The following is a 17024-nucleotide window of genomic DNA, read 5'->3' on the forward strand; positions in this document are numbered from 1 at the left end:
CCTACCTCTATCTGGAACTTTATACCATATTATATTTTCTCTCGTTTTGGTGGCTTTAATTTTACTTTAAATTGTAATTACAATGTTGAGAAACTCCCTGTAAAGCTTTCATCCTTCCATAAGCAGGTCCTCTTAAGATAAGATAAGATAAGATAAGATAAGATAACCTTTATTAGTCCCACACGTGGGAAATTTGTTTTGTCACAGCAGGAAGTGGACAGTGCAAAAGTTATGACGCAAAAATTAGAATACAATAAGAATAAATACAGTACACAACTGTACAGAATAGAATAAAATAAAATACTATATACAGTAGAATAAAATAGAATAAAAATATACAATAAGATAAAAATAGAATACGAATGCTATATACAACTGAGTAAAAATACAACGATGCCAGAAAAGATTATTGCACTTAGTGTTATTGCACATGTGTGGATGTGTGTGCTTGATCAGTTAAAGTCTTTGTTGTGGAGTCTGACAGCAGTGGGGAGGAAAGACCTGCGAAATCTCTCCGTCCCACACCGTGGGTGCCGCAGTCTCCCACTGAAGGAGCTGCTCAGTGCTGTCACAGTCTGCTGCATGGGGTGGGAGATGTTGTCCATCAGGGATGACAGCTTAGCCGCCGTTCTCCTGTCACTCACCACCTCCACTGGGTCCAGAGGGCATCCTAGAACAGAGCTGGCCCTTCGGATCACCCTGTTCAGTCTCTTCTTCTTCTTCTTAGCGTGGACCCTCATTTATAAACACAACTTCTCACCTCACAAATACCTTATCTGGAACAACAGAGATATTTTATATAAAAATAAATCACTTTTCCTGGAAACTTGGGTCCAAAATGGGATCCTATTGGTGGCTCAGCTGGTTAATAAAGAGGGACAACTACTTACTTACAACGACTTTATTGCACTATATAATTTTCCAATCAGTATTCAGGAATTCTCAATGGTGCTTGGTGCCATACCCTCAGGGACTTTAATGTTATATAAAAACACTGACAGCTCAATCTCTACCTCAGTCACTCTCCCTGATCCAGCTGAGTCACCAATAGGAAAAATCTGCTTTTCACAGGAACTTGGTAACAGTAATAAGAAAATACGTCGTTTATTCCAAGAAGATATCGTCTCTCTCCCATATATAATATCTTATTGGAACCGATATGTTCCAGATATCAAGTGGAAGACAGTCTGGATGGTCCCCCATAAATATTTGATTGTAAATAAGGTGAAAGAAGTCTCATTTAAAATTCTACATAAATGTTATCCAGCCAGTCACTACATGGTAAAATTTAAAAGGGAAATTAATACTAATTGTACTTTCTGTGGGGATCATCCAGAAACTGTGAGACATCTTTTTTGGTACTGTTCTTTTACACAGAGATTCTGGAAGAATTTAGCAGCTTTGTTATTGTCCATATTTTAAGGGAGTTTTCTTTACGATGGGAAAATGTTTTATTCTGTTTCTTTAAGTTCCCCAAGAAGTATGATAAATGTTTACTAACAAAACACCATATTTCTGTCATTATTTTAAGGATGTGGAAATGTACATACAATCAATATCAGACTGCACCAACAAAAAGGCTCTCAAAACAATATATGTATGTGAATTTTTGCGTGTATCCTTATAATTGTTACCTTTTTCTTTTCCCTTGGCTTTTTGTGTTAATGTTCTGTTGTTTTGTATACTTCATCTGTTCGTATGTTATATACTCATTGTTTGTTAAATAAAGTTAAAAAAAAAAAAAATAATAATAATAATATCTCTTTTCAAATGACACCCTCGTCATCTGTGTCGGGGTTTTTAGGGATAACCATAACAATGTGCACTACATATGTTTAGGAAATAAAGCTGCCATTATTTCTTCTTTTTATACTGTGTTTTTTCGATTTTTAAATGTCTCTATAGTTCAATATAATTCAATGTTATTTATGTAATGTCAATTGACAACAACAGGTGCCCCGGAGGCTACTAGAGCATGCACCTATAGTATAAGTTTGACCATCCTAGATGACTTCCTTCTTTAGTCATTACATTCACAAGATGCACAGAAAGCGTAACTTTTCAAATACCTCAGGCTTTCGTCTCCATTTCCCTTCCTTAAGGATGGCTTCTTGATAACCAGCCTTTGCCCATTTCAGATGAAGCTTCAATGAACAGTGGCTCACACGGATCTCAGGTTTTTGTTGGATTTTTCCCTATTTTTAAAAAAAATGCATACGGTCTATGTGATGTAGATAGGACAAGTCGAGGAAAAAAGAAGTAACAGGCCTGAAACTCTTTCCAACACTGCACTTTACGCTGAGATATTTTCTGGAGAAATTGCCTGTTAATGCAAAAGTACGGTTTCATGCCTCGCAAATTATTATCTCCGGCATTTTACGTAGATTCAACTAAAAAGAAGGTAGAAAAATGCGATGGGCTGCTTGCACCTTGCCTAAAACGACCATTTTAATTTGGTTCTTTACCAAGTTGTCTGTTACAAGCAGACAGCATTGCTTTACCCTTTGAGTTAAGTGTCTTTTTATGCTTTAATCAGTCATAGCCCATTATAAAGAAAGTCTGGCTCCTTGGAAACATAATATAGGTTATGAGAGGTGACTCAAGACTTTCACACAACACTAACAAAAGTAATATATTTTAAAATGTTTTAATTTTACATGCAAATAACCCATATCCCAGTTTGGGGGTTCAATTCTGTAAATAGGCAAGCTAATGTATTTTCTGCTCAGGTTGATTCTTGTTAAATCTTCTTCCACTTCATTTTCTGTAGCATTTCAACCCTCACATTATCCTATTCACGAAAATTACTATTATCATCAAGGTTGCTTTAAAAAACATTTATTGAAAAGAAAGAAATCAAGATAAATTTGAAATACAATCCTCAGGGAAAAAGAACTTAACATAAATAAGAAATAAATTATAAAGTACAAAATTCTTTAAAAACAATTTACATCTCTGCTAAAAAGTAAATACATATACCCTCTTGCTGAGGTAAGGGACCTGCAAATAATAAGCACAGCAAATAAATTGCCCTGAAAGAAAAAACAAAAACAAAAAACCCAGATTGGCTGTGATAAAGTTATTAAATCAACTGGGTTTTTTCCCCCCATTCAGTTTGGGTTTCAACTTTTATTTCTTAATTCGTAACAAATACATGATCAAATAGACCCAGTTCCCTGAGGAAACGACATCCACGAGTGTTCATTCACTCAGATTTAATTCAGATTAAATTTAGATTTAATCTAAATGCCATTCGGTGGTGTGTTTTAAATACATGGTTTAAATAAGAGGCCAATGCTAACTGAACAGTTGGTGTCCTGTACCTGTTTAAGAGCATAGAGGTTTCAGCATAAGATCCACTGCTTCTATACAGTTGTTACAGTAAAAGGCAAAACCCAAGTACAGGGAAAAGCAATAGTAGTACTCACACTTTGCACATCTATAGGTGGAACTGTTTGTGTTGAAGTGCACAGTGATGATGCAGCTGAGACTGAAACATTTTGCTCCTAAGCAGCTATGTATGTATGACAACAGGCCTCTGATGTTGAACAACAATGCACATTCTGCTAAATTACATTTACACTTTACATGGAAGTGTTTAAAAAACTCTAGACAAAAAGAAAAAAGAAAAAAGTAAAATACATACACATGACGATCAGGACAAAGATTGTCAGATGATGCTCATATTCTGAATGAGCTAAGCAGAGATGCCTAACCTACTGCAGCTGAATTCCCTTTTTGTGACAGAATTTAATTCATAGTTTACACACAAGAGAAACCAAAGAAAAAGTGAAAAACAAAACAGAAACCGATCTTTTTCTTCTTCTTCTTCTTCTTCTTTTTTTTTTTTTTAAAGAGAAATCTTTGAAATTACGATGGTGAACATTTCACTTCATCCAAACTCTAAAGGTTTGGATGAAGTTTATAACACGTTTTTGCCCAAATGATATTAATCCAAGTGCCCTAATCATACTTTGCAAAACTCGATTCAAACTATGAAATAAATGCCCAGGATTTATGCCCCCAAAACAAAGATAATGCAACTCCATAACAAAAGTGAAAGTACAGATTAATCCATAATCCAAAAATAGACAAATGATTGTAACACAGTACCAAAAAAAGTAGAAAAAGACACACCAGCCCTTTGATAATTCAAAAACCATAATTGTTTTTATAACTTTCGACTCTTCTGCACACACTAGAAATGTACATCTCATATATGATCCAACCTCTAACATTATTAACATTATCACCACTAAAAACCGTCTTTTGCTTTGTTGAAACTGACACAGGACAGATGAAACCTCTCTCTTTCACTCAGTCTTTTTTTGGAAAGAAAAAAGTGTGATGAAAAGTCTTTGGAAATATCAATAATTGTAATATTGCATTGGATTAAATTTTGTAGGTTTTTTTGCATTACATTCATTCTTAACCTCACAGGTCACCTAGAAAAAAATATATATAATTAATATAGAAAAGCGAGAAAGTCGTGTGACGGATGTGACCAGTGTCAGAGCACACATGCCAAATCGCTTTCAGTCAACATGACGACACACTTTAACCATTCTGCTAATGAGCACAAAAATGCCAATGTGAGCCATGCTTTGAATTCGCATGAATACAAATCATCACATCTGCATCCCATCTATAGAGCCTTCTTTACGCACAAAGTAATAATGAACAATGCATCCAAGGAAAGGTTTATGCAACATGGAGCCCAACTTTCACATGAATGCATCTGAATAGACACTGCTGAAATGGCTTTTAGCACTGGAGCAACCTTACATTATTATTACTAATATGACAATTTCCACTGTATAGAAAAACAATCAGTGAACCAGATAAATACTTGAAGAAGAGTCGGACAATAACAGCGCTGTTAGGATGTCTGAGAATTCATTTGCTCCATTTTCCCCTGGAGGAATCAAGTTTCTTTTTAATCGTTTTTCTTTCTGTACGGCGTCACATAATCTCTAATGAGCACTCTGAAGAAACCGAACCACTACAATTCATGAAAGGCAACCTGCTGTGCTTTACACTTACACTGATACAGTTAACCTGATTTGTGCAAGTTGGTTTAAAGTGATACTACAGTCTTCCTATACTGGTTTTTAATCTGCCTGTAAAGAAGTTTGCCCATTTCTCCACGTCCATGGCTATAAATGCACAATGTAAAAAAAATCTTCATACTCTTTCATATGAGAATGCTCATCTTTCTCATCCATCTGTTTGGTCAGTAATGACTGAAACCCATTTTAAAAGACTGAACTTTCCCCATTAGATTTTATTAGGGAGAGCCTTCAATCATTTACAGCTCCTTCAAAATCTAGTGGGGTGAGTCTGAAAGACATTTCATGGAGTATTACTGTAAATGCCAAATAAAGAGGAGTGAGCATAAATACAGCTCTTGACTCTTTGCAATCAGGCTACGTGTAATATAGAAATTTGGCTGCGTAAACATCCATCTTGTACAGGTTTTGTCATTTCATGATTGCTTTAAAACAGCGAGTGGATCAGTTGCACAGCTGCTATAATGTAGTACAGTATTGTAATCAGTCTTCCATAGGAAGAAATCTCCTTTTAAAACTGAAAATGTAAGCATGTACTTCTGCCTTTTTGGAGCCACTCTAAAAAGGCTTTGAATATGCAGATGCTTAGATTCATATGGTATCATGCATGTGGTTAGCTGTCCACAATAATCAGACAGATTCATGCCGTTTCTGATGTAGATTCTTTCCTTTTTTGTAATACATAAATGTAATGTTAATCTTTCTTAATTCTATAGTTAAGCTTTGTAACTGAAGTGCTATTTCTAGCATTGCAACCATCAACTATCTTCAGAGCGTGGCCATAGAGAGCTGGTTTCATGCATGTTTTTCCATGTTTTCTGCAGACAGGACATGGCTCATACAGTAGATGCAAACAAAATATTTATGATTTAAAGTTCCACTAGCAGCCCATAATTCTATAAAGCTTATTACACACTAGAAAACAATTTGAAAGAGTAGAGAGAAGCACAGTAAGTAGAGGCGACTTTGCTAGATTTTCAGCACTAGAAGGCCAAAGCAGTATAGATCAGCGGTCCCCAACCCGGGCCGCGAGAGTTGAGGCTCAGGTGTGAAATTTATGGTTTTCAGGGGTTTTATCGGTTTTCAGCGTTATTTTGTTATCGTTTTTATCATTAACTCTGTTTTCCTGGGTCTTTTCACGTGTGTTATGAATAAATCTTCTTTTTTTTCAGTACCGGTACTAGTTTAAATTTGTTGTATTTATCCGCGACACCTTAACGGCCGGTCCGTGAAAATATTGTCGGGCATAAACCGGTCCGTGGCGCAAAAAAGGTTGGGGACCGCTGGTATAGATGGATAGGGAGGTGCCAAACGGAGGCATTGCTGTTCCCAGTCAGCGTTAACAGCATATGATCCTGACAATTATTATAAAGATGCAATATTCTATGTAAATTCTATTAGTATGATATATTAACATTAATGCCAGTACTGTTAAGATAGATGAGAATTCAGTCATTTGTTTTAGAGGTAGCATGTTTGGACAAAACAAACAAAAAAACCCATAATGGAAGTACATCAAATATTCACTGTTTTTTGTTTGTTTTTTTAAACATAATCATATCCTTCTGCAGCATCAAGGTTCCCCCCCTATTATTTACCAAGCCATAATGGCCTGACTGAAAGTTGACTGAAACTTGGCATAAATTACACTTAATTTCAATCAATTTGTAAAAAAACACTCTCCCTAACCTTCCTAACCATGGAAATGAGAAGTTCCCGAGAACAGACTGATTTTGAAACAGGTCACATCTAATTATAGCAGGTCAACAAATCATGGAACAAATTTATCTGATGGTAGATTTAAAAAATAATTCTGTATTCTTCAGATGTTTAACATGATCTCCGATAGCCAATTAGATATGAGTGTGTCTTTACTTCAAAGCAGGAATATAAAGGTACTTCCCCTTATGGGTGTGTAACTGCACAAAGCACTAAATGCAGCCAGTATACAATTGCAAACCTCCCCACAGCTGACTGAAATTCTATGTATCTACATTAGCTGCAAAAGAGCACTACACAGTAGCAATTAGAGCTTGCAATATTCACATCAGCTAAGATATGTGCAAATGTCTGTTGAGAAACACATCCTATCCAACGCCGTACTTCTCCATTCTCTGAAACACCTACACATCCCATTCCACTCTTAATCAAAACTCTAGTATTGTGGTCAATATTGTAATCTGCAGACCTTGTTATTTATGACAATCATATAAAAGGAATAACTTAATTAGGATTAAACACCTTAACTGAGATTTCTGACAGAACACGTATGTGAGAGGCTAGCTCTGGAGTGTAGTGGGCCCCGGCCTCTCTTTTCCACCCTCTTGCACACACACAAAGCGAGGTTATGCTGAACCTGTGTTGAACGTTGATTTGAAGGGGCCAATGCACCATTTTGATGGCTTTTCAATGGTTCTTCTAGACTGAGTTGAATACTGCTTAGTTTCAGTAAAGACACTGTAATAAAGGAGGATTTCAATTTGTGACATTTAAAGGTGAAACATACAAGACTGGTAGCTTAAAACTGCTTAAAAATTTACAAATTATCAGAAGATTGTATGACAGCTACTGAAGTAAGGATGATAACGAGGTAGCGCCAGCCCGTACTGAAGTGTAATACCGCACTGTATCTCAAGGTGAGACACTGAGTCACTGTTGCATAAAGCCTGCGTCAGTCTAACATGAAGGAAGGAAGAGCTCTTCCCAGAGATTGCTTTTTCTTTTATAAGGAGTAAAACAGTGGAGCCCAACCTGCTATGGTCAGTTTAAGCCTTGTGCTGTTTGCTGCACTTATCCTTCTTTGCAAATGAAAAGCAAAGTAAAAGCAGCACTACTTCCAGAGGAGCTGCTGCATGACCCTGCAAAACAACACTGACCTTTTCGAGAGTAAGGTGTTCAACATATTGCACCTTTAACGATAAATAAGAAGCGACCTGAGAGCGTGTGTGGGGGTGAACCAAAGAGAGCAAGAGTACTGAGCGAAGTTCAATGTAAATTCATTTGGTAGATGTGTGTCATAGATTTTTTTTGCGCAATAATACAGTATCTGAAACTATACAGCATTAGAGCACGAACAGTGAAGGCAAGCAGTTATCCCATGACAGTTCCATTGAAATTTACTGAACACACCTCATATGCATGTTTCCTGTATGAAAGGTAGAAGCTGAATAAGCTAGTACAGGCTGTGGGGTGCTAGGAGTTGATTATGATTTGATAGGCAGAGCCATTTTCTGGGCGTGGCTTGGCTTCAGTGGTAGTGGTGGGCTTCGGAGGCCAGTCAGGGTCCACACTGAGCTCCTGGGCAAGGTGCATGTAGCGAGCTTTGGGTCTCATCTTGCGGGGGCAACACTGGCAGGACAGACACTTGTGTCCATACAGATCATTGGCTCCCTGTGAATACCACAACATGAAAAATAATCAAATAAGTAAAACTGCAGAAAGGTTCCCTGACAGACAAAGTTTGTGTGTGTTTTTTAATGAATACTTGAACAGCCAAATCAAACAAAACTGCTACATGCAAAATATAAATATGCTCATATAGTGTCAAAGTTGTAATATGGATATTTCTTGACACTGATAAACTATAGCAACTGTGCGTGCATGCAGATTAAAACAAAATTCAGCATGATTCTGGTCTACAGACAGCTTAAAGACTGAGCCTTCTCCTTAAAAACAAGCTCATGGATTCAAAGAACAAACAGACAAAGGATCTTTACATTACAAACATAGACAAAAGGGTAACTTAGAAACCACACACTGACAAAGACATTTAAGGTCTCACTATTCAAATACAAACATACTACACTTGATGAGATCCAGTGACAATGTTGAGTGATGCTAAGAAGGGCAGCAAGCAGAGGGCCTGCAGACTACCACAGGGGGTGGAGCGGTGGGGGGGAGGGGTGTGTGTCATACTTGCTAGGCAATGGGAAATATGTATTATTATTATTGTTGTTATTATTAATAAGAGTAGATGAATGTTTTGCTCAGCATTCTGCATGTCTATTGCATGGAAGCATATCACTTATTTAAATGACCTACAGTACAGAAAAACATTAAAACTACACACATTAGATATGATGAGATTATGGGTTTACTTCACCGAAGGCCAGCGCTGCTTCAATAGCAACAATCTATGACATCCAGCAATAGTTTCAACATTTGATGTCATGTGGCTCAGCCTGAATAAAACTGAGTTACCACGTTTTTAAGCCCTGACCAGAGTGCCCGTTAGAGGGACAAAGGGAGGAGCGTACAGATCAGAAGACTGAGGTTTTGCACATGCACGTGGTTAGCAGTTACATTAGAAGAAAAAAGTGGGAACAGAGAGAGAGAGAGAACACCACACAAGAGTAAAAAGAAAGGGCTAGAGAAAAAGGTGTCAGATATTTCCAACCTGTGGTGCCGGGGCGGCAGGAGTGACGCCAAAGTTGCCCTGTTTGTCTCGGCTGAACACAAGCTTCCGTAAGACGATGTCAAGGATGATGGTCTATGGGATGGTGCAGTGGGCAGGGGAAAGAATTACAGAGAGTCTGGTTTGATTTCACAAAGCTCCTGTTATAGAGGTGCGCAACTGATTTTTAGTGCCACACTGCTTTAAAGTACCAAGTATAGCAGTTTTCTTTCCTTCCATGAAACTGAGTGTTAATCATTGCATGTGAGGTTAAAATTAAGCTTATTAGTAAGAAGGCCGTGCATGGTTATTGTCGTCTAAAAAAAATACTGCAAGCTCTTGATGAAACTGAATCTGCTTGCTGTGTTTTTGTCCCTCCAATTCACTTCAAAGATGAAGGGAAACTGCACTGTTAGTTTAGGAAAAGGCTCCATCTACGGGGGCATACTAAGCAGTACGTGAATGCAAGGGCAGCCATCTAAAAGGAGGGCAGAAACAGTGATACTGCTCCAGCGAGTCAGCAGGCAGGCATTAATAATCCAGTGTCGTGAAGGTTTACAGAAATAAATTCTGAAAAGCATCCTTAATTAGACAAACATGTGGAGTAAAATACCCACAAATGCACATATTGTAACAAAATAACCGTTTAAAGAATGTGACTTTAACTATTAAAAACCTCACACTTTGCTTCTTTCCGTTTCTGCTTTACAACACAAAACTGATCTTGCTGTCCAGTTAAACGAGATAAAGATGAGCACACTGCATGAGAAAACAAAATCTGAACATGGGGAAAACATCAGCTGTTACCCAAGTGTGAACGTGTGGATCTTACCTCCACCAAAACAGACACAGCAGCATTGACTAAGATGATGAGGAAAAGTTTTAGCCTCCATTCAAACGGGATGCAAACAATCTACACAGACAGAGAAACACTCGTCAATGAAGCGACAAGAAAAAGTTATAAAGTTAGTCTTACCAAGACAGCCCTGCCTTAAAGCTTTATGCACGCGCAATACTACAGTAAGTCAAAAACAAAGTCAGAATCTCCATTTACATGAATAAATACCAAGAAAAGATGGAGCCTGAGGTGATAAATAAAGCTGTATCCTACATTAAAGAATATAAAGTGTGCATTTAATGTCTTCCCACCTCCATAAACCCATTAATGACGTCTACTCGGTAGAACAAGATGAACAGCAGGAAAACATATAAACTCCCAGCAGACAGCACAAAAGGCCCTGTGAAGAAAACACGCAAATAAAATTGTAGAGTTTACTTTTTAGGGCATATATATATGTGTGTACACACACACACACGTACACACACACACAAATCAAATCAAATCAAATCACTTTTTATTGTCACATCACATGTGCAGGCACACTGGCACAGCACATGCGAGTGAAATTCTTGTGTGCGAGCCCCACAAGCAACAGAGATGTGCAAACACAACAACACAAACGAGCAAAATACAAGAATGGCCAACCTGAAACTAATAAATATATGTACAATATATAATAGTGTATGCATTTCTGGATGTGTATACTAAATATTTTCCTACGTGTGTGTGTGTGTGTGTGTGTGTGTGTGTGTGTGTGTGTGTGTGTGTGTGTGTGTGTGTGTGTGTGTGTGTGTGTGTGTGTGTGTGTATACACATTTTTACAAATTAAATAGTAAAAAAATAAAATAAAATAATAATAATAATAATAAAATATATAAAATATACAGAGTTGAATATGTGCAAAACAAGTGGCATTTATATACAGTGTGGAGTGCATAATGTTGAAGTTCCAGTAGTGAAGCTGAGGTGTCTATGACGTGTTCAGCAGTCTGATGGCCTGATGGAAAAAGCTGATGGAAAAAGCACACACACACACACACACACACACACACACACACACACACACACACACACACACACACACACACACACACACACACACACGTTAGGGAAAAGTTTCTTACAATTCTTATAGCTCGGCTGCCTGAAAGGTTTGCCTTTGGAGAAAACAATAGCAACAATGAGATACTGGAAGGAAGAGACGTAGAAGAGGCTGGTGTTCTCATAGTTTTGGATGTTGTGCTCGTCCTCTTCTGTCTCATTTTCAAAGTCCATTTCAATGTGTGATGTGAGGTTGCAGACACTGTGTGAAGACAGAGAAGTCATTAAGAACATTTTCACTCTGTGGTCCTTTTATACTGCATCTAGAAAGTAATCACAGCGCTTCACATGTTCAGAATCTTATAGCCTTTTCCAAAATGGATTAAATTCATTTTTCAACACAAAAATTATACACACAAATCCCACAGTTACAAAGTAAAAAACGTTACTTGAAATTCGTGCAAATCTGGTCACCTCCCTGACTAAGGCCCTGGTGGTTCAAAGTTGATACAATCCCATCTCAGAGGTCTACAGACAATTCCTCGGACATCCTGGCTTGCTTTGCGCTTTGACACATGGGATCTTATTAATTGACATGTGTGCCTTTCCAAATCATCCCCAATCAACTGAATTCGCCACAAGTGGCCTTCAATCAAGTTGAAGATCATCTCACATGATCAGTGGAAACAATAAGATCAATTCTGAGTGTCACGGGAAAGGCTGTGAATACTTATGCACAGGTTATATATTTGTTTCGATTTTTAATACATTTGCAAGAATTTCATTGTGGTGGATTAAATTCTATTGTGTGCAGAATTTAATCCATCATGTAACAAAATGTGGAACATGATAACATGACAACGTTTAAAACTTATAATGAAACCAAGTTATTATTTGATTTGGGTATTTGTCTGCTACACATTAGAAGTAATAGTCAGTGCTCACTCGGTAAGTGGCGTCCAAACTTTGTACCAGGGCTGCTGTTTGACCCAAAGGAATGTCCAGATCTGGAAGCCCAAGCAGATGAGGATCTGGGTCAGCACAGAGAACAGCAGAGGCCCTGAGATCAGACCTGATGGAGGACGACGGGACACCAGCTCTTTCCACGCTGGGTTCAGACTCACTGATAAGGGGCAGAGTGAATAGTGAGGATTATTACATTCAGAACAAATAAACACACATATCGCTTATCCTTGATACTTTAGTTGTACTTACTGGTAAAGACAATGAGGAGGATGATAGCAATGTCGATGAAGAGGAACTGGAAATCGCCAAGGTTACTTAAAATCTAAAAACCAAAAACAACACGGTACAGATGACAAAAATCTGAATTCACTGGATTTCTCATCTAACTAAGCAGGCAGTTTTACGTACAGAGTAGAGGAGAGTGACGCTGATGTACTGGATGATGCTGTAGAGGGCCATAAACTTAAACACACAGAAGGAGGTGATAAGAGCAGCACGGCCCTCCCTGCAAAAACAAAGCAAACTGTGTCTTAACAACATAACTGGGGGAAAAAATTGCTCCCGGAACAACAAATTCAACTCCTCAAAACATTTGAATAATAGTGTGACACTGTGTGTAAGAGCCAAAGTCAATGTTTATGTTTTTCCTTTTTTGTTCTGGTGGCACAGGTGTATAGCTTTACCTGCGTCTCAGGTGATGGTATGTGGGTGTGGTCACAGTCTATTTACCTGATGTCGGTGTACGCAGCAGGTGTGTTGGGTGAGTGGTTTGTCGGCAAACTTTTCTGTTGAACGTCATTTTTTGGCACACCAGTTAATCCATGCGCTAGTTGTAAATTGATTGAAAGCGCAAATGTTTGTTTTTGTTTTGTTCTTAAAATAAATGCGCAAAGTACAAGTTCGACTCATTATGGATTATTGGAGGCGCGTCACAGGGACACAACCAACTCAGCCGGCCGTGGCTTTATTTACGGATGAAAGTCGCAACACTGTGTATATTTGCCAGACTGCAAATTCAGCCTATAAGATACTTATTCTTAATACCGTTTTATTCATTTATGGATCAGCATGTAAATAAAAATACAGACCTGATGAGGTTAGGGACACAGGAGATGTTGGGGGTCCTTGAGGTGAAGGGAGATGCTACTGAGGCTTCGAGCTCCGACAGAGAGATCCCACTATGAGCCCTCTTCAAAGCCTGGGTGAGATAAGTTAGCATTATATACATACTGCTGTCAGATTGTGTCCATTACAAAGAGCTGTTGTCCAAATGATGAAGGTGTACATACCCCACAGTCATTCGCGCCATCGCCACACATTCCAACAAAGTAGCTGCGAGCACATGAGAACAAACAGTAAATCTTTACTCAGTGTAATGCTTTTTAAAGTCGTTGCAAGATCAAAGCTACGATGCCACAAACTTTCAGTTTTGACTTAAAAGCTGATTCTGCTGCTCATTAATGACAAACTGTCCAGCAGCACACGATGGGAATGTTAAATAACAGAATGTTGAAATCTCATTTTTGACAAGTTCAAAGCTACATCCCATATTTGACTAAATACTCACTCGACACCCTGCAGCGTCTCAATCAGCTGGGTTTTCTGGTCAGGTGCCATTCTGGCAAACACTGTGCCGCGCAACACGAGCTATAAAGCAGAGCACACAATCAGGAGTCAGAAACAAAGACGTATTTGATGCAACTTCTGTTCCATTTTCGTTTGAGCAGTTTCTTACCTTTTGAAGCATATCTGGGAAATGTTCATCGATTACAGCAAATGATTTTCCGTTCATAGCAAAGTGGTAGAGCTCTTGGCTTTTGGGATCATCTATGTGACAGACATCCTCCAGGCTTATGTTCACTTCCTGTTCCAAAGTATGAGAAATTTTAAGAAATGCATCGAGATTTAAAAAAACAAAAACAGGAACATTCAATAATTACTAAAAACCAAGTCTTTGAACTGTTTTAACAATCAACAAAGACATCTTTATATTATTTAACAAAGGTTCTGAACCCACACAGAAATTCACTATTGAATGTTAAAATCTGCTGCATTTTATCTAATCAATAAATAACTTCTATAACTTGTAATCGATGTTAATCAAATAACAGGTAATGGGTTTTGGATGATCTGATCACACACCTTTGTTTTGTATTTGATCTGCTGAAAACCTTTACATTTCCTTTAGTAGACAAGATACTGCTCAATTTATATGTGACATTACGAGCTATGTTTAGCTGAAGTATGTTCAGCTGCCTGTGTGTTGTACCAGTGTTAGAATTAGACCCATCGATTCACCTGAAGTCGGGATGCACTGCGAGGTTTGTCAGCGTATCTCCAGGTGATCTTGGCGGCTTGTCCATCGTGTGGAGGGAGGGCATCGGCAATTATGACTGTGTCCTGGGGAGGGATCATTCCGCAGTCGCGGGCCACAGAGATGGCCGTCAGCATGTTGTCACCTGCAAAGTGATTACGATATTAATTTTGCTATAACATCCCACAATTCAGTCATTTGCTTGTCATGTTTTCATCTTCAGCCTTGGGTTATAAATAAGTTACCCAAGGGTTTGCTTGGCTGTGACTGATGATAGATGATGAATTATGAATGATGAAATACAAGCTCAGTGTCACCTCACCCTAAGTGACACCACAGTAGAGTTTGGGGGCTAATGGAGATGGATGAGCTTGCAAAAAACAGGTTAAAAGTGAGCCAGAGTACGTGCAAACCATGGATCAATTGTGAAACAATCAATTCTTTTTAAGGCTCAAAGTTGAATTTGATTCACAGCCAAGTACAGTGAGTCTAGACAGGAACACCTGGTTAAAGTATACACGCAGAGTAAACTATTGCTGGCATACCTGTGACCTCTCATTTGTTATGCAATGATGGAAAATACCAGCATGTTCTCACCAGTAACCATGACTGTGCGAATGTTGGCTTGATGAAGGTCCTGCAGCACCCCTGGAGTTTCTGGCTTCAGCTTGTTCTGCATGATGATGAGACCCAGGAACTCCATGTTTGCTTCTATGTGATCCCTAATTCAACGAAAGACATATGAATGTGTTTGTGTCTAACAAAATCCCCATATTAAACATACATTTCTTCCCAGTAAATTATCTCTCATTAAAATATTTTTTTGTTCCACACAGAGCCACTTCCCTTTATTTTCTTATTCAGATCACAGAATGCATGTATTACATCAATGCAAAGTACACTACCTGTTGATGTTCTGGACCTTGTGCCAAGTAAGTTTTGATTCGAGCCGCCGATGAGCGAGAGCAATGACTCTGAAACCCTGCTTCGTGTAGCCTTCCAAAACCGCTGCAAAGTTTTCTGGCACTGCAAAGAAATGAATACAATAACAAGAGAGCCAATCAGTGATTCATCAGTAACAAACAGCAAGAAAAGAAGACAGAAACCCAAGAATTATAGATTCACAGTGCAAGCACCAACACTAACAACAACACTAAATACTAATTTTGGAGCAACAAAATCATTATCTTGAAGTATGCTCAATCATCCAGGGAAGAAAGTCCCAAAAAGTTGATTCTGCTCATCAGAAAACAGTTTCCAGATGAACAGAATCTACTTTTGGGACAAAATCATGGATATACCAGGTCAAAGATACATTTGTAGAAAAATGTATAAAAGAAAAAATAAAACAAATTGTAAGACAACATGCACATCTCTACATTTTGGACACCTCACCCGTCTCTCTTCTGCAGAGACTAGTCACAACCTCTGGTGCACCTTTCATGTAGGCATCCATACGTTTCTCCCCGAGGAGACGAGCTACTACACTCATTCTCTGGAGCGCTGAAGAAAAAGGGAACTGGCGCACAATACCAATCTCATAGGCTGCCTGCATATGCACACGTAAAGACAAACAAAATAAAATTATTTGTTTATTAGAAAGAGAAAGATGAAATGCTAAAATCGAGTTAAAAGTATACCAGTTATACACAAAGGCACTATAGAAATGAATAAAACACAAATACTCACATCACCAAATTACTCTTTTTAAAAATAAAATGAAATGAACAGTTAACTTTGACAGGCATGAAAAGAAATACAACTACTACTTACCGAGAGCTCATAGAGTTCCTATAAAAACAAAAACAAAAACACACAACAACAAATAAACCAGTCATTAAGAGTAAAAATACACTGTTCTTTTTAATGTTATAATAACATGGACACACACACAAAAAAATGCACGTTTAGATGCTGGACAGATATATTCATATAATTTTATACTTTTTCTAGACTCTGAAGGCCTGTGGTGTCCTGCTAACAACCAGGTTGCTGTACATACCATGTCCTGCTCTGGTGTTACAGCAGGCTCCGGGGGCAACAGCTGCTTAGGCGGTCGAACGACAGTGGGCATGATACGATTATGAAGAGACGTTTCCTCCTCGGTAGCCTCTTCCAGGATCTGGGCAGGTAAATATAAGTAAATGTTTACATTTCATACCAAGAAGCTTTTTAGATGTGCAACATTAAGACATTGAAATAATGCTTACATGTCTTTTAGGCAGAGGTAACATTTACTTTGAATAATCTTATCCAGACATGCCAAAGACATACTAAAAATCAGAACAGCGCAGCTTTTGTATATAATCTAAAACTCGTACACTAGATTAGTACAAAAGAAGAGGACCTTTCTAATCTCGAGCCATCAACATGATTGGAATCATGCAGATGTTTTTGTGG

The 17024-nt window shown here is 38.2% G+C and overlaps 1 protein-coding gene across 3 annotated transcripts in view; it reads right to left on the reverse strand.

Annotated features, from left to right (window-relative positions):
* Positions 1-3826: 3826 nt before the first annotated feature.
* Positions 3827-17024, reverse strand: part of atp13a3 (ATPase 13A3) — a 46104-nt gene continuing 32906 nt past the window's right edge. For 2 of the 3 annotated variants that reach the window (XM_080883069.1, XM_080883070.1), the window contains 18 exons: positions 16627-16746; positions 16398-16415; positions 16020-16173; positions 15530-15650; positions 15222-15346; positions 14609-14769; positions 14046-14174; positions 13878-13957; positions 13600-13642; positions 13399-13508; positions 12719-12815; positions 12560-12632; positions 12290-12467; positions 11428-11606; positions 10612-10700; positions 10295-10375; positions 9466-9558; positions 3827-8459 (listed from right to left, as the gene is read on the reverse strand). In XM_080883069.1, the coding sequence (XP_080739195.1) occupies positions 8262-8459; positions 9466-9558; positions 10295-10375; positions 10612-10700; positions 11428-11606; positions 12290-12467; positions 12560-12632; positions 12719-12815; positions 13399-13508; positions 13600-13642; positions 13878-13957; positions 14046-14174; positions 14609-14769; positions 15222-15346; positions 15530-15650; positions 16020-16173; positions 16398-16415; positions 16627-16746 (2049 nt within the window). In that variant the 3' untranslated portion in view covers positions 3827-8261. The remainder of the gene's footprint in view (positions 8460-9465; positions 9559-10294; positions 10376-10611; positions 10701-11427; positions 11607-12289; positions 12468-12559; positions 12633-12718; positions 12816-13398; positions 13509-13599; positions 13643-13877; positions 13958-14045; positions 14175-14608; positions 14770-15221; positions 15347-15529; positions 15651-16019; positions 16174-16397; positions 16416-16626; positions 16747-17024) is intronic. The other variant, XM_080883071.1, reaches the window with a different exon arrangement.

Source organism: Rhamphochromis sp. 'chilingali', assembly GCF_963969265.1.
Source record: "Rhamphochromis sp. 'chilingali' genome assembly, chromosome: 5".
Lineage (NCBI taxonomy): Eukaryota > Metazoa > Chordata > Actinopteri > Cichliformes > Cichlidae > Rhamphochromis > Rhamphochromis sp. 'chilingali'.